The sequence below is a fragment of the Macaca nemestrina genome, chromosome 15, assembly GCF_043159975.1.
Source record: "Macaca nemestrina isolate mMacNem1 chromosome 15, mMacNem.hap1, whole genome shotgun sequence".
NCBI classification, from domain to species: Eukaryota; Metazoa; Chordata; class Mammalia; order Primates; family Cercopithecidae; genus Macaca; species Macaca nemestrina.
In genome coordinates this window covers 32,077,350-32,095,011 of record NC_092139.1, presented here as the reverse complement: position 1 = coordinate 32,095,011, position 17,662 = coordinate 32,077,350, and the positions used below count along the sequence as shown (strand labels likewise).

General features: G+C 48.5%; 1 protein-coding gene across 7 annotated transcripts in view; it reads left to right on the top strand.

The window, feature by feature from the left end:
* Nucleotides 1–17,429, top strand: part of LOC105496193 (DNA methyltransferase 3 beta) — a 48,880-nt gene extending 31,451 nt beyond the window's left edge. For 2 of the 7 annotated variants that reach the window (XM_011766370.3, XM_011766367.2), the window contains 14 exons: nucleotides 721–865; nucleotides 3,482–3,607; nucleotides 3,730–3,774; nucleotides 4,866–4,945; nucleotides 5,260–5,372; nucleotides 6,526–6,709; nucleotides 7,312–7,396; nucleotides 8,221–8,366; nucleotides 8,897–8,987; nucleotides 9,345–9,493; nucleotides 10,433–10,518; nucleotides 13,387–13,456; nucleotides 14,260–14,378; nucleotides 15,825–17,429. In XM_011766370.3, the coding sequence (XP_011764672.2) occupies nucleotides 721–865; nucleotides 3,482–3,607; nucleotides 3,730–3,774; nucleotides 4,866–4,945; nucleotides 5,260–5,372; nucleotides 6,526–6,709; nucleotides 7,312–7,396; nucleotides 8,221–8,366; nucleotides 8,897–8,987; nucleotides 9,345–9,493; nucleotides 10,433–10,518; nucleotides 13,387–13,456; nucleotides 14,260–14,378; nucleotides 15,825–15,966 (1,581 nt within the window). In that variant the 3' untranslated portion in view covers nucleotides 15,967–17,429. Of the gene's footprint in view, nucleotides 1–720; nucleotides 866–3,481; nucleotides 3,608–3,729; nucleotides 3,775–4,865; nucleotides 4,946–5,259; nucleotides 5,373–6,525; nucleotides 6,710–7,311; nucleotides 7,397–8,220; nucleotides 8,367–8,896; nucleotides 8,988–9,344; nucleotides 9,494–10,432; nucleotides 10,519–13,386; nucleotides 13,457–14,259; nucleotides 14,379–15,824 lie in introns of those variants that run through there. The other 5 variants (XM_071079512.1, XM_071079511.1, XM_011766376.2 and 2 more) reach the window with 3 other exon arrangements.
* The last annotated feature ends 233 nt before the right edge of the window (nucleotides 17,430–17,662 follow it).

Sequence of the window (17,662 nt, the reverse complement as noted above, 5' to 3'; positions counted from 1 at the left end):
TTTATTGGGACCACTAACTGAATCAGAAGGAAAGAGCACGGGCAGTTAGGGGTGCAATATTCATATCAGTGAATGTGCTTTTCCAGAGACCTCAGAGCCACCTTATGAGGGGTAGAGTTCACGGCAAGATGGCAGTGGAGGCCGGCTGCCTTCTATCTGTGGGCTCTTATCCCCTACGAACCATTACACCCTGTTTCTCCCTTCACGTTGATTTTTTTTGCCCACCTTTGTTCAGCATTTAAGAGCCAGCCTCTTCTCATTGCCAAAGGCTTCATTAGACACTGAAATCCTCATGGTCCTTCATGTTGGACACAAGTTAACGTCCCCATCATTAGGGAGATGAAACAAGAAATCTAGTGCTTTCTTATATAAGATACAGAGGAGATGAGGTAGTGCTGACTGGGGTTTCTGTATCTTGGTGGTAGAGTTAATTCTGATCTATCTGCCTTTTGAGAGGGAGGTGACCACTCACATTCTCTAGGGGGAAGAGATCCTATTTGGTGCCTGCATGAAAAGATTTAACCACAACCCCCCTTCCGAGGCCTCTCCCTGCACAGGCCCCTCCTTCCTCTGACACATACCGCAGCCCAGGACAGCTGTCTGGCTATGAAAGGGCCTAGTGTGAAGGGGAATGTAGGCCCTGGCTGGGGGACTCTCTGGGTGTGGCCTGGTGAGCACCCCCTCCCCACCCGCCATTCATCACAGACTCTGCCTTTGCAGAAAGCTAGGGTGCGAGCTGGCAAGACCTTCCCCAGCAGCCCTGGAGACTCATTGGAGGACCAGCTGAAGCCCATGTTGGAGTGGGCCCACGGGGGCTTCAAGCCCACTGGGATCGAGGGCCTCAAACCCAACAACACGCAACCAGGTGGGAATGAGTCCCCATGGCAGCACCTGCTGCCTCTGCTGGTGGGACCACTTCTTGGGAGAGTCAGCCACCCCTGCTGCCCCACGCCCACCCAGCTTTCTAGCAGCTGGGCTCAACTCTGAATGTTGGAAAAATTGCAGGCATACGAAGGCTGTGTCAGCCCTATCTGGCTTCCCTGGCCACTTTCTTGCTGATGGTCATGTGCATATAATTTGTATTGAATCTGACATCTGTCTTGAAGTCAGGATGCAGTGTTGACTAGCACCTTTTTTATTAAAGGAAAAATATAGTTAAGCTATGCTCATTCGAGAAAATTGGAAAGTGTTAAAGAAGAACCATATGCCACCTGCTAACATTTTGACCAGTACCATATTTCTCCCATTATAAGATAACTCTGGTTTCTAGAAATCCAGGACTTGTCTTACAACCTATACATTTAAAGGCCAGGCATAGTGGCTCACGCCTGTAATCCCAGCACTTTGGGAGGCTGAGGCGGGCAGATCGCTTGAGGCGAGTAGATCGAGACCAGCCAGGACAACATGGTGAAAAATAGAAAAATTAGCCTGGTGTGCTTGGCATGTGCCTGTGGTCACAGCTACCCGGGAGGCTGAGGTGGGAGAATTGTCTTGAGTCCAGGAGGCAGAGGTTGCAGTGCACCGAGATTGCACCACTGCATTCAAGCCTGGGCGACAGAGCAAGACCTTGTCTCAAGAAAGAAAACAGTCCATACATTTAATGTAATGTTTTTTCTGTTTTGTTTTGTTTCCGCCTCAAAAGTGGTTAATAAGTCGAAGGTGCGTCGTGCAGGCAGTAGGAAATTAGAATCAAGGAAATACGGTATTTCCTTCCCGTCTTTTGACTGTTCCCTGTTTTCTATGCACTTTCTTCTGATTTCTTTGCATATAAAATGGTCACTGGAAAAGAATCAAATTTCTTGAAGAGTCTATCTGAACTCCCCACTCTCCCTTCACATCCCACCCTCACAAATACCCTCCGGGTTAATATTGGGTTGCACATCCTTCCAGATTTTTCTGAACACTAGTTGGATTCCTGCTTTCCCCTTTATTAATATTAATACTGTAAGCACTGTCTGTCATTTTGTCACGAAAGGGTCCTTATGATTTTTAATGGCTGTACAATTTTCTTTCCTAGGGTCAGAGTCAAATTTAACCACGTTCATTAAGATTTTCCGTATAGAAAGACAAATGGGTTTTACAAAATCTCATTTATAGAATGGGAGCCATATTATGTAATTAAAATTTTTTCTAGTAGCCTCACTGAAAATTAAGAGGTACTGGGCTTGGTGGCTCATGCCTGTAATCCCAGCACTTTGGGATGCAAATAACCATCTCTTGGATTTCCCAGCATTTTGGGACGCTGAGGTGGGCAGATTGCTTAAGCTCAGGAGTTCCAAGACCAGCCTGGGCAACATGGTGAAACCCTGTTTCTACAAGAAATACAAAATTAGCTGTGTGAGATAGTGTGTGCCTGTGGAGGCTGGGGTGGGAAGATCACTTGAGCCCAGGAGGTTGAGGCTGCAGTTTGCTAAGATCATGCCAGTGCATTCCAGCCTAGGTGACACACTGAGAACCTGTCTCAAAAAAGAAAAAAAAAAAAAAAAGAAAGAAAAAAGGAGGCTGGTGCAGTGGCTCATGCCTGTAATTCCAGCACTTTGGGAGGCTGAGGCAGGCAGATCCCTTGAGGTCGGGAGTTCACCAGCCTGGCCAACGTGGCAAAACCCTATCTCTATTAATATACAAAAATTAGCCAGATGTGGTGCTGCATGCCTGTAAGAGGCTGAGGCAGGAGAATTGCTTGAACCCAGGAGGCGGAGGTTGCAGTGAGCCAAGATCTACACCATTGCACTCCAGCCTGGGCAACAAGAAAGGAGCAAGTAAAATTAATACAAATCATGATTTTTTTAGCACTAAATTTCCAAAATGTTAACAGCTATTATAAAAACTGAGATAGTCTACATTTATAGTGCTGTTTTCAAAATTTCACTTATGTTATATATTTTACATAGTACATATTTTACAGATCTCAATTTTGATGCTAAATTTGCAATGAAAATACTTGATCCGTATTAAGTATATACAGATTGATAACTAAATACAGATGTAGATGTTTAAACACATTAACTAAATTCATAAAACACGCATTTGAGAAAGTAGACTCATAGGTCTAGGCTAGTCCTAGTTGACTTGCTTGTCAGTGTTTTAATTAACATTATATACAGAATTCATTTCCTCACCAGTTTCAAGTTCTCAGTAGCCACCCCTATGCCTACTGCCCAGCATGTCAGATATCACAGACATAGGTGTGTCAGGCTTTTAGCTTTGAATTGAGCTTTGCTCTCTGAGCTGAGTCATCTTTACCTCCTAGTTGTGGCCATTTAAAACCTTGTAAGCATGTGTTAAGAATCCTGGGTGCAAGGGGTTTTGAATGAGCTCCTGTTGTGAGTTGCCCATCAAGGGGCCATATACATTCAGTGTGGACCCCCTGTCATGCCCCAATTGCAGCTGGTACCCAGGCATAGCATGGTCTTGTCCTGGGCCCACATTCTCTCTGGACCCTCCTACCAAGCCACGGCTGCAGTCTAATTACCTTTCACAGAGAACAAGACTCGAAGACGCACAGCTGACGACTCAGCCACCTCTGACTACTGCCCCGCACCCAAGCGCCTCAAGACAAATTGCTATAACAACGGCAAAGACCGAGGGGATGAAGATCAGAGCCGAGGTGATTGTTGGGGACCTGCTACCTGGGATCATGGGGCAGATGGGAGGAGGATGCTGCAGACCAGGAATTCCGTACCCGGCTCCCTGACCTCATCCCATGCCTTCTTATTCTTTTCTCAATAGAACAAATGGCTTCAGATGTTGCCAACAACAAAAGCAGCCTGGAAGGTAATGCTCTCTCCCTCCCAGTCATCCCCTTCACACCCTGGCTAGGGCTCTATGCCTTCCTCGTCCTGGCTCATCCGCCCTGTCAGGGTTTAACCCAGAGCTCTGTTCCTTGACCTCAGGCCAAGGCCTATTTCTAGTCCCTGCATCTTAGTTGCTAGTTTATGGAATGAATTGCCCACTTGTGCCCCTTAAGAGAAAGGGACAGGAAGGGTATGGTGAGGAAGAAGGGAAGCCAGGCCCTTTTGGCCGGGAGAACCATAACCTAAAACCAAGGTTAGTGGTATCATGAACTTCCCAAAGAACGGCAACTAACTAGCTTTTACTCACTTGCCTACTGTCAGGTTAAATAGTCTGCTTGTCCTGGCTGGGGATTGCCACTGGATTGGATACTCTGGCCAGAATATACCTCATGGAATACAGAATGTGTGAGGATGAAGTCTCCCTTGCTTCCTTAACCCCCAGTTACTCCGTGTTGAATAGGAAAACACCACATCCCTGACCCAGAGAACCCGGGGAAGAGCTTCGGTTTAGAAATCCTATTCCCCAAGACTCACTCACCCATCTGGCTAGGTAGCGATGCTTGGTCATGGGTTTTATAAAGGTCCTATCTACCCAGCCAGGGATGCAACTCCTTGCTGGTCTGGTGATATGAAGGGAAGGCAGGGTTGTCTACTGGTTAAAGGACCCGGATTCTGAGATTACAGCCATTTGCTGTTTTTAGGGTGTGGGCGTGGGCAAGTCCTATCATGAGACAACAAGCCAATTGGAGTCACCACAAAATCCTCGATGTCCCAGTAATTAAAGCTTCTCAAGGACTGTCACACCAGAGAGGTCCCTCTGCTCAGCGTTCTGCCTGACATCATCCTCCTGGGGCAGCCCCTTGCCCATCTTGATGTTCCCCATCTGTGAAGTAGGGATGCCACCTGGAAGCATTGCTGAAAGGTAGAAGCTGTGAGGCATGGCCTGAGGCACGAAGAGTCCTTGGCAAGCAGCTGGCCTGGAGGAAAATCTTAGGAACTGAGAGACCCAGGCTTCAGCAACTGGTGTCAGGGCCTCAATTGCCACAAGCCCCAACCCTGTTTTTCTTACAGACGGCTGTTTGTCTTGTGGCAGGAAAAACCCCGTGTCCTTCCACCCTCTGTTTGAGGGGGGCCTCTGTCAGACATGCCGGGTAAGTCCTCCTGCTGCTCCGGACCTTCCTGCCCTCGCCTCCTCCAGCTCCCCTGTCCTTCCGAGCAGCACCTGTGTGGAGCCTCAGTGAAGCCCACTCATCCTAGCTGCCTTGCACTCTGCCTCTGGGGCGGGACGGGGGAGAGCTGTCGTAGAGGCCAGAGGCACACAGGTCACAGCTAGTTGTCCTTTTAAAGGACACCAAGCCACCAGCAGTGTGTTCTGCGGCTGTATCGTAGGGCCTCCACCAGCAAGCTGGCAGGGCCTGGCCTTCTCTGGTCTCCGATTTCACTGGTGTTTCTCTCTGGCTGCCAGGATCGCTTCCTTGAGCTGTTTTACATGTATGACGACGATGGCTATCAGTCTTACTGCACCGTGTGCTGCGAGGGCCGAGAGCTGCTGCTTTGTAGCAACACGAGCTGCTGCCGGTGAGCACTGGGCCCTGTGGGCAGGATGTGGGTGGGCCCCCAAGGCTCCTAGGTTCCTGCAGTCTGCAGACAGCTGCCTGTTGAATGGAATCCTAGGCATGGGAAGAGGGAGCTAATTTGCCCTGGAAGCAGCATACAGGGTTTATGTTTTGTGGTGGCCGTGGTTGTAGCTTAATTGGGGTAGAGCTCGTGTGTAGGAAAGGGCTCTTTTTTTTGAGACAGGGTCTCGCTCTGTTGCCCAGGGTGTACAGTGACGTGATCATAGTTCACTGCAGCCTCCAATTCCTGTGCTCAAGCAGTCCTCCCACCTCAGCCTCCTGAGCAGCTTGATTATAGGCACATGCCACCACACCCAGCTAGTTGTTCTTCTTTTTTTTTTTTTTTTGTGGTGGAGTCTTGCTCTGTCACCCAGGCTGGAGTGCAGTGGTACAATCTTGGCTCACTGCAACCTCTGCCTCCAGGGTACAAGCAATTCTCATGCCTCAGCCTCCCAAGTAGCTGGAATTTTAAGTGTGCAACACCACGCCCAGGTAATTTTTGTGTTTTTAGTAGGAACAGGGTTTCACCATGTTGACCAGGCTTGTCTTGAACTCCTGACTTCAGGTAATCCACCTGCCTCAGCCTCTCAAATCCCAGCACTCCCAAGGTTCTGGGATTACAGGCGTGATCCACCATGCTTGGCCTATTTTTTTGTAATAAATAAAAAGTGTAGTAAATGCTGCCTAGGCTGGTCTCAAATCCCTGGGCTCAAGCCATTCTCCTGCCTCAGCCTCCCAAAGCCCCAGGGTTATAGGTGTGAGCCACCGCACCCAGCTAGAAGTGCTCTTAATAGGCCAAAAGCATGAGGGAAGGGGATGAGAAGGGCATCAGGGAAGGCTAACTCCCTGGTTTGCCAGTTGGCCTGTAATCCAAAGTGTCCATGGAATGAAGTAGGTTGTTGGGAGAGCATTTCTGATTAAGGGGGTTGGGGTATCCAAGGAAGACGTCAGGGAAGCCCGTACTGCACAGGGCCCTGCAGGCTATGCTGTTAAGCAGCCGATCCTAGGTAAGCTTTCAGGAGGGGGTGGGCATTTCCCTGTGGAAGTGGTAAGGGGGTGGCACAGGAGACCAACTCGATGACAAAGGCATGCCTTCTCCCTGCCACTGGGTCCAGGTGCTTCTGTGTGGAGTGCCTGGAGGTGCTGGTGGGCACAGGCACAGCGGCCGAGGCCAAGCTTCAGGAGCCCTGGAGCTGCTACATGTGTCTCCCGCAGCGCTGTCACGGCGTCCTGCGGCGCCGGAAGGACTGGAACGTGCGCCTGCAGGCCTTCTTCACCAGTGACACGGGGCTTGAATACGTAAGCCACAGGCTCCCGCCTCTACCACCACAGATCCCAGGGGCACAGGGTGTTGGAACGCTCTGGAATTCTCAGAGAGAGAGTAATAGAAGTAAACACACATTGTACAAGTGGAACCTCTCGGAGCCTCAACGGCTGACAGACCTGGCAAATTGACAGCTCCTCTGCACGGTTTTCACCCGTGCCAGGGTTCACTCCCTCCTTGCCGGCTTCTCAGTATATGGATTTTCAGGGACCCGATGAAGAAATGGTTGTAGCCTTCTGAGTTAGCAGAGCTGAGAGGGAAGGAAATAGTAGAAATGAATTTTCTAGTTCTTAGAGGCAGGCCCTAGGTCTTTCCTATCTGGGGTGATACCTTTTCATGTGTGCATCTGTGCATATATATCTGGCTCATGTCCAAGGATAAATTTACCATTCCTTGCCAAATGCAGGCTCCCGTGGTACACACTGTCTCCCCAATCCCCATCAAGGCTTCAGTGGGCTTTTTGCAGTGCCTACGGCAAGGTTTGAAGCCCTCTGAGCAGAGTCAGCCTGCCCCTCCCTTAGAGCTTGAGTCTTTCCCCTGTGCCTTCACCAGCATGACCTCCTTCCTTACCTGGCAGGAAGCCCCCAAGCTGTACCCTGCCATTCCCGCAGCCCGAAGGCGGCCCATTCGAGTCCTGTCATTGTTTGATGGCATCGCAACAGGTGAGTTTGGGGTATTCCTGGAGATGCTCTGCTGTCCTGTCACAAGGGGGTAGCCAGGGAGTCAGAAGGCATGGTTAGGGTGTCTGACATCAGTGGCAAGAAATATCCCTGGGGGTCACCAGCTCTGAAAAAATCCCTGTCTCCTTGTTTCTCTCCACCTTCTCAGCCACCTTGCAGTCTTGGTCATTGAATTTTATTTCATTTATTTATTTTTTTGAGATAGAGTCTCCCTTTGTCACCCAGATTGGAGTGCAATGACATGATCTGTGCTCACTGCAGCCTCCACCTCCCAGGTTCAAGTGATTCTCTTGCCTCAGCTGCCAGAGGAGCTGGGATTACAGGTGCCTGCCACCACGCCCAGCTAATTTTTATATTTTTAGTAGAGACGGGGTTTCTCCTTGTTGGTCAGGTTGGTTTCGAATTCCTGACCTCAAGTGATCTGCCCACCTTGGCATCCCAAACCGCTGGGATTAGAGGCATGAGCCACCGTGCCCAGGCAGTCTTGGTCATTTTAAAAGGACATACATCTTAGCTGTTACACTATTTTTTATGTGCAGTTATCTTGAAATTGATTTTCATTCCACATGCATAAGTATAATTGGAGATAAATTAGGCAACAAGTACTGCTATCTCTGGTTTTGGTTCTCTTCTTTTCTTGCTATACTGAGTTTGCACAGCCAATACGTGTGGTGCATTTACAGCCTTTGCTGGATTGAACGCATGTGACGCAGTCATGAGGAATTGTTCGTTTTACCATAGCAGGGAGCGGAGGAAATGATGTGCTCAGCATCATTTATGCTTCTGTGTCTCCCTGGCCCCCACAGGCTACCTAGTCCTCAAAGAGCTGGGCATAAAGGTAGGAAAGTACGTCGCCTCTGAAGTGTGTGAAGAGTCCATCGCTGTTGGAACCGTGAAGCACGAGGGGAATATCAAATACGTGAACGACGTGAGGAACATCACAAAGAAAAATGTGAGGGCAGTCTGTACCTTGTGGGCCTTGTCTCTTTCTGTTTCCCCCAGTCCTCCACATCCTGAAACCTGCATGTAGGCCCCATCCCTGAGACCCTAGAAAAAATAATTGAAATCTTGTGGGAATCTTAAGCCTTAGGTTAGGGTCGGAAGTGGAGTTGGTGACCAAGCAAGATTCTATTTTTTTCTGGAGACAGTCTCACTCTGGAGTGCAGTGGCATGATCTCAGCTCACTGTAACCTCTGCCTCCTGGGTTTAAGCGATTCTCCTGCCTCAGCCTCCCAAAGTGCTGGGATTACAGGCACCTGCCACCATGCTGGGCTAATTTTTATATTTCTAGTAGAGATGGGGTTTCTCCATGTTGGCCAGGCTGGTCTCAAACTCCTGACTTCAGGTGATCCACCCCCCCACTTCAGCCTCCCTGGGATTACAGGTGTGAGCCACTTTGTCCAGCCCCAAGCAAGATTCTAGAAGTGGGACCAGCTCTCTTTCTCTCTGTCCACACCCTCATCCTGACTCTGTCTCTCTCAGATTGAAGAATGGGGCCCATTTGACTTGGTGATTGGCGGAAGCCCATGCAACGATCTCTCAAATGTGAATCCAGCCAGGAAAGGCCTGTATGGTGAGCATCCTTCTCTCTGGCAGTCCCTGGAGAGCCTATGTCACCTGACCCCTGACCACTGGCCCAGGTGGAGTGGCCTGAGAAGGAGCCCTTTGCTTCTGGCCAAGTTACTGGCAGCGTCAGGGGACTGTTGGTGCTGCCTACGCTCCGTAGTAAATCCTCAGCCCACAAGGGAAATACCCTAGTAAATAGTGCCCTGCCGCTGCCTGTGTCCCTGCTGTCATTCAGGTGGACATAGACTGGTAGGCATCGGCCTTAACTCAGGAGGCCATTGGGAACCTGTTGGTCTCAGGGGATGCGGTAGGTTGGGCTGGAGGTTTCAAATGAACCCTGCACTGTCATCTTTTCTGAGCACAGAGGGTACAGGCCGGCTCTTCTTTGAATTTTACCACCTGCTGAATTACTCACGCCCCAAGGAGGGTGATGACCGGCCGTTCTTCTGGATGTTTGAGAATGTTGTAGCCATGAAGGTTGGCGACAAGAGGGACATCTCACGGTTCCTGGAGGTGAGGGAATCTGGGGACCTGATTGTCACACACAGCCTGGGCAGGGAAAGCGCTGCTGGCAGTGATGATTGGTGGGTGTTGCCAACGTTGGGAATGACTTTCCTGTCCTTGGTCTGGCTAGATCCAATAGTGAGGGATTCAGTGGGTTCTCTTAGTACATGGAAAATATTTTTTTTTGAGACGGGGTCTTGCTCTGTCACCCAGGCTGAAGTACAGTAGCATGATTACAGCTCACTGTAGCCTCAAACAGCTGGGCTCAGGCAATCCTCCTACCTCAGCCTCCCAAGTAGCTGGGACTACAGGAGCATACCACCATGCCCAGCAGTTTTTGTATTTTTGGTAGAGACGGGGTCTTGGTATGTTGCACACCCTAGTCTTGAACTCCTGGACTCAAGCGATCCGCCCACCTCCCAACGTGTTGGAATTAGAGATAGAGCTGTGAGCCACCATGCCCGGCCAGTACAAGGAAAATAATTGATCTCTAATCTCAGCTCAACTCTTTGCAGTCAGAAATGATGAAACCATCATCTGCTGTTAAGGACTCATGAGATTTGACTCAATTTTCTACTCATTTTTGATATGAAAACTGCTTTAGACCAGGCACGGTGGCTCATGTCTGCACTCCTAGCATTTCAGGAGGCTGAAGTTGGAGGATCACTTGAGCCTGTGTATCATATTTTGTAATAATCTGGCGTGTCCCAGGGGATGCCATCTCAGAATCTACAGGTTTGACCTTATCTCTTTACCTACCATTAGCATAGTATGAGGGCGTTCACCATGTCCTCTAGCCAGCCTCCTGATGGCAGTTGGTCTTTTCTTTGTTTTGAAGGATCTGTGCCTCTTCCGTAGTCAGGGAATAGCCCTGTCACCTGCAAAGGTCTGGTTGACACTGGAACTCTAATAATGGGCTCCTAACAGCAACCTTCTTTGTCCCTGCAGTGTAATCCAGTGATGATTGATGCCATCAAAGTTTCTGCTGCTCACAGGGCCCGATACTTTTGGGGCAACCTACCTGGGATGAACAGGTAACAAAGGGCTCTTAGTGGGACAGGTAACATCCAAGTTAAATATGTGATAACAAGCTCTGACGTTCAAGCCTTCCTAGAAAGATCTGGCTCTGCTGAGAAACAGTTAGGGTTTCAGACCACCTGTGGTCTTCCGGGTTGATCCCTGTTAAGATGTTCAGCAAGTACCTGGGAATCTCCTTAGGAGTTCCACTCTTACCTGTTGTAAGCTGCCGATGGACCCGACCTTCAAAGTCCCAGGTGGCTGGGCGCGGTGGCTCACGCCTGTAATCCCAGCACTTTGGGAGGCCGAGGCTGGAGGATCGCTTGAGCCCAGGAGTTCTAGACTAGCGTGGGCAACAAAGTGAGACCCCGTCTCTACAAAAATATAAAGAAAAATAAAAGTCCCATGTGCTGTAGCCAGACTGTGTACCTCCTTCCTGCCAGGGATCTCTCAAGACTTGAGCTTGTTGATGCTCCTGCCCTTCACTTCTCCTCCCCATTGCTGTAGGGACAGCCGACTGGAAATGGAAGTAGATTGTTGTTAGCGGTGCCTTTCCTCCTGCCCCGGAGATGAAGCGATCTTGGCCAGGCTCATGGTGACCAACCAGGTGGCAGAGCTGCTATGACAAACAAAAGCCTGAAGACTATGTCCCTCACATTCTCATTACCAGGAGCATTTCATATTTTGTTATATACTAAAAACAGCAGTCTTCTTCAGACACGCTGAAAGCCACAAAGCAGCTTTGCTGAGGATTAATTATCTCCTCTATATGTGGTTTCAAGGAGAAGAACTTGCTAATTGAGATGTAAAATGTGATGGTAATGTGACATCCCAGACTTGCAAATGAGTTGAGCTTAAAACATTCTCCTGTAGAAGGAGGCATGGAAACATAATAACCTTCTGCCACTTAGTGAAGTGTGGACAGAGGTTAGGGTCCTGGGGTAGCTTGGAGGATTTTTGTTGACCACCTTGCCCGTGTACTTGGTTAGGCAGCCAATCTTAGGATACCATTTCTGTGTCTGGAATTAAATGGGTTAATGCCTTCAACATTTGAGCTCCCAGTAGGCCGGCACTGTTACACTGTTGCCATTTTCATGGTTAAATACATCATGTCTATCTCCGCTTTCATGATAGTGACATGCTGAAGGGGGAGGGAGAGAAGACAATGATTTGGGGTTTATTGCTGGTGGATGGGCATTGGAAGGGAAGGCTTCTCATTCTAGCGAGGGCCCTAAGTGAAGGGATGGACCCATGCAGTTATTAGAGTACTGCAGGTGGAAGGAAGAGGGTCTGGGATGATGGGAAACATCCCCAGACCAGCTCAGAGCACCCTACGTGGGGTGCCTGGGAGAGAAGGGCCAAGTAACTTGGGCCTTAATGTGGTACCGCTGAAATCACTTTGACATGGGAAGTTCCAGATGAGATGAATTGTGTCTTAAGTACACGGTAGTTTCTGGGTGGATTGTAGACAACAGCAGGATGTAGTCGGGAATGGGGAGAGAGCGAGGTGACCAGACTGCTCAAAGAAGGAGAGATCACTGATGATGATGTTGTGCCCCAGGAGGTGCCATCCATAAAGAACACAGTGTGAGTGGTGGCCCCTGGAGTTTGCAGCACAGCAATCCTGTGACTTAGCAAGGAGGGGTCAGATTCAGCATATCTGGAGGGTAGGACATTTGCTGATGTATTGGATGTGTAGGCTGTGAGGTGGAAGGATCAGTGAGGCCTGACGCAGATCTAACGCTGTGACTAAGCTCTGCAAGCTGATACGATGGGTGGCACACCAAGCATCATTTAGGGGACAGACCCAAGTCATGTGGCTTGTTTAGAGCTTAATCTTACAGTCAGCACAAGGTGGGGCTGTGCAGTGTCCTTTTCTTCTGGGCCCTCAGCTCCCTTGGGTCCATGGCGGAGGTAGGAGTGGGGATAGAGGTGGTATTTGAAGCCTGGCAGGTGAGGTCAAGGAAATCTATCAGTCTAGGGGAAGTATGTGTTGTGATTTCCTTAGCCCCTCTTGTAGGCACGGTTCCCATTCTCATATCTGAGTTGTTTGGCCTTGACATTCCTAACACAGGTTACTATGGCCGTCCCTGCGTCCAGTCCTCTTGCCCCGGTTTCTGCTCTGGAGCTGCTCAGCTACTTTCAGTTCTGGCCCTCACCCTTCTTAGTCATCTGTTTGCCTCTCTCTGCATTTGCAAAATACTTTTCAAGGGTGAAATTTAAAGCGGTGCTTAGTCTTTTTTTTTTTTTTTAACCTTAAGAGATAGGGTCTGTCTCCCAGGCTGGAGTGCAGTGTTGTCATCGTGACTCACCGCAGCCTCCAACTCCTAGGCTTAAGCGATCCTCCTGCTTTGAACTCCCAAATTGCTGGGATTAAGGGTAGGGACCACTGCAGCCAGTTGCTATTCACTTTTAAAGCCTCCTGAGGCTGTATCCCCAGCAGTGAGCCACCAAACTGTGGGTGTGATGTGATAATTGCATCAGGTAGACCCACAAAAATCTATTCCAAGCTCCTCACTTTAAAATAGACAGGAAGCCCAAAGGGGTAGTGTGACTTGCTCAAGCTCACTCAGTGAGCGGTGGAGCTGGGACCTGAGGTTTCTCCTGCCCCACTCCCGTGCAGTGTTCCTGCTCAATGGGAACCTAACTTTGAAGTCCAGGCAGGGGAACATTACCTCCTGGATGCTGGGCTGTCCCCTTTGGGGTAGCCCATCCTTGGCTTTGGCACACAGACTTGTGCTCATGCCAGGATCGTTTTCATCATTTATTTGTAGCAAGTTCACCGCTAGGGCACATCTCTGCAACATATGCCCTCACTCCCACCTTGTGCCTAGCAGAGGACCCTCTACAGCTAGTAAAAAGTAATGGGTTTTGGCTGTTCCCAGGCCCGTGATAGCATCAAAGAATGATAAACTCGAGCTGCAGGACTGCTTGGAATACAATAGGATAGCCAAGGTAAGACGAGCTGTGGCCCTCTGGAAAAATGCACTTGGTGACCTCCAAGTGGGGACTTGGGAGATGACCTTGGTGTCTGATTGGTTCCTACACCTCCCCCCACGTGACTTCCTGGTGTTGGGCTTCTTTCTCCCACACAATTGTTCTGTGCCATCCTCAAATACAGAGACCAGGAGACATTCGTGATAAGTAATCACTACGAGGAAAGGCAACTAATCTTTCTAATTTTAGTACTGGATGCATAAAGACACAGAGAATTTCAGCTGGCCCTCAGGGAGAAAGGAATCATTAATCCTTTTGCCAAAAAATGAATTTGCTGTCAAGTCATAGAATATGAAGACCTCCATAAACCTAAATCTCAATGTTTGCATCAAGCTAAGATCCATTTTCTAAACTCCAGTTGAGCATTCTCTGTATCTGGGTGGTTTTTACTTTTTACTTAATCTTGCTTGATCAGGAACTCTGGTGTCTTCTTGGCCCCCCCACGTGATCTCATTCATGGTCACTTTTTTGTTTATCTCATTTTCTCTGAGGCTGGTCCTTCCTGTTAACGTCTTGGCATTTGTGGGAAGCACAAAATGTTCTTGTCTCTCCAACTCTGCTTTCCGCTCCCAGCCCTGCCATTCCTCTCCCGCGCCTGCCCTCTCCCTTCCATCTTTCCCAGGTACTTTTTTCTCCCAGCCCTGCCACTCTTCTGCCGCGCCTGCACTCTCCCCTCCATCTTTCCCAGGTACTTTTTAGCCTCGACCCCACCCAGGTCCCTTCATTCTGTGCTCACTCCATGATGTCGTTTTGTTCTCCAGTTAAAGAAAGTACAGACAATAACCACCAAGTCGAACTCGATCAAACAGGGGAAAAACCAACTTTTCCCTGTTGTCATGAATGGCAAAGAAGATGTTTTGTGGTGCACTGAGCTCGAAAGGTGAGCAAGGCTGCACTTGGAGAGGGAAACTGTGCAGATCAAAACACAAATGGGCAGACATGGGCAGGTGCTTACCTTCATTCTTGATGGCCTCACTGCCCTTTGGTGTTACTGGGGCGAGGAGTAATAATACCTTTTCATAGTTCGCCCTTATTTCCTGACAAAAATGGTGGAGGGGGTGTGGTGGTGGTGAGGAATCTGAGACATGAGGTCATTAGGCCGCACCATCTGTCTGTTGGCTGCACTGCCCTGACATCTGCCTGTCCCAACACGCTGGGACACTACGATGTATGAGAAGCCAGTGAAAGAAAACTCCACAGACATGCCATTCTTGAAGACTTCAGTTTGCTCATTCTATAAATGATTCCTTCTTAGCCACAGTTTATCCTCTCCTTCCCTTTCTTTGGGCTAAGTTTGTCTGTTTTGATGCAAATAACCATCTCTTGGATTTCAGTTCTGTTTTTTCTTTCACTCCTCTGTTTGTTCATTTTGCTTCTCCTATTTTTTAAAAATCATTATTTGCTATAGTGATGTAATTAAGGTTTTGAACATTCCTCTTTACATGTGTTCTGTATTCTGAAGGCTTTGATACAGAGTGTTTTCATTCCAAATATTTCACTTCTACAACTCGTTTACTTTCTTCTTTGACTTACCAACAGTTATATAACAGAGTATAAAAGTAACTTCTGATTAGTATTTATGCTGTAGATTATTCTGTATGGACCCATACCTAAAATGGTTGGTGCAGATGGCTGACATTGTGTAGACGCTAAAGCCAAGCAAGACACAGGCCTGAGGTATCACATCTTTGGCATGTTTCTGAATAACCCACGCAACCATTGGTCTGTTGGGATGACTCTTAGTATTGGATTGTGTACCTGAGTAATACTGAGGTTCAGCCTCTGTGCCCTCTTTCCAGGCCTGGTAGAATCCTATAGAGGAAGCTTTTGGTATATTTGATGCCATCTGCCTGAAGTCGTCTAGCTCAGTCCTTCATCCAGCAGCTGGGTTTGAATAGGGAAGGAAAACTGTGGTTGCTGAGCTGTAAATTGCCTGAGCCTGTGATGACTGAAAATCTAGGCTGTTTTTCAGTGACCTTGTTCCTTATTAAGGAAGTTGCTTAACTTCTCCCATCATAGTGTTTTGAAGATGGAGACATTGCTGGCTGGCTAATTTGGTATGCATGCATTTATTCAAGGAAGGTCCTCTGAGCACCAACTCTATGCCAAGAGTATGGTGTTAGGCCTGCACAAAACGGGGGACTTTGATTTGTGAGCAATTTGTGAGCAAGTGTTCTGAATTAAGGGCTCTGAATTTAGGTCCTGGGGACCTTACTGATGGGACTGAGGGATGGTGAGGGCAGAAGGAGTGAGACCTGGCTGGTTGAGGCTGTCAGCATCCTGGAGGCACTTCTGACTCGCTGTCTTTTTACTCCGGTACCCCCAGGATCTTTGGCTTTCCTGTGCACTACACAGACGTGTCCAACATGGGCCGCGGTGCCCGCCAGAAGCTGCTGGGAAGGTCCTGGAGCGTGCCTGTCATCCGACACCTCTTCGCCCCTCTGAAGGACTACTTTGCATGTGAATAGTTCCAGCCAGGCCCCAAGCCCACTGGGGTGTGTGGCAGAGCCAGGACCCAGGAGGTGTGATTCCTGAAGGCATCCCCAGGCCCTGCTCTTCCTTAGCTGTGTGGGGCATACCGTGTACCTCAGTTCCCTCCTGCTCAGTGGGGGCAGAGCCACCTGACTCTCTTGCAGGGGGAGGCCGAGGTGCCGCCTCCTTGTGCACAATTCAGACCTGGCTGCTTGGAGCAGCCTAACATGGTGCTCATTTTTTCTTCTCCTAAAACTTTAAAACTTGAAGTAGGTAGCAACGTGGCTTTTTTTTTTTCCTTCCTGGGTCTACCACTCAGAGAAACAATGGCTATGATACCAAAACCACAGTGCCGACAGCTCTCCAATACTCAGGTTAATGCTGAAAAATCATCCAAGACAGTTATTGCAAGAGTTTAATTTTTGAAAACTGGCTGCTGCTCTGTGTTTACAGACGTGTGCAGTTGTAGGCATGTAGCTACGGGACATTTTTAAGGGCCCAGGATCGCTTTTTCCCAGGGCAAGCAAAAGAGAAAATGTTGTATATGTCTTTTCCCCGGCACATTCCCCTTGCCTAAATACAAGGGCTGGAGTCTGCACGGGACCTATTAGAGTATTTTCCACAATGATGATGATTTCAGCAGGGATGACATCATCATCACATTCAGGGCTATCTTTTCCCCCCACAAACCCAAGGGCAGGGGCCACTCTTAGCTCAATCCCTCCCAGTGACTGCAATAGAACCCTCTGGGGAGCTCAGGAAGGGGTGTGCTGAGTTCTATAACATAAGCTGCCATATATTTTGTAGACAAGTATGGCTCCTCCGTGTCTCCCTCTTCCTTAGGAGAGGAGTGTGAAGGAAGGAGCTCAGATAAGACACCCCCTCAAACCCATTCCCTCTCCAAGAGACCTACCCCCCACAGGCACAGGTCCCCAGATGAGAAGTCTGCTACCCTCATTTCTCATCTTTTTACTAAACTCAGAAGCAGTGACAGCAGTCAGGGACAGACGTACATTTCTCACACCTTCCCCTCATCTTAAGAGATGACAGAGAAAACTGCAGTCAAAGCTCGGTGCTCCCTCTGGAGATTTTTAAATCCTTTTTTATTCCATGATAAGTCATTTTTAGGGAGAATGGGAGTTCAGACAAGCTGCATTTCAGAAATGCTGTCGTAATGGTTTTTAACACCTCTTACTCTTCTTACTGGTGCTATTTTGTAGAATAAGGAACAACGTTGACAAGTTTTGTGGGGCTTTTTATACACTTTTTTTAAAATCTCAAACTTCTATTTTTATGTTTAACATTTTCATTAAAACTTTTTTTGTAACTGGAGCCACGACATAACAAATATGGGGAAAAAAACTGTGCCTTGTTTCAACAGTTTTTGCTAATTTTTAGGCTGAAAGATGACGGATGCCTAGAGTTTACCTTATGTTTAATTAAAATCAGTATTTGTCTATAACTGTCTGATGTCCCTTTTCTTCTGCAGGTCAGATGGATGGGACATGGGGGAGGGCCTGGCTAACATGTAAGGGTGAGAGTTTGGAAGTAGGTGATTCATTCATTCATTTATTCAAACGCAATGTGACCGCAAGCTGACTGGAGCGAGCTTACAGTGTGGTGCACTGGTTCTGCAGCATTGGCTCACCTGTAATCCTAGCCAGGGTGGGCAGATCTTTTGAGCCCAGGAGT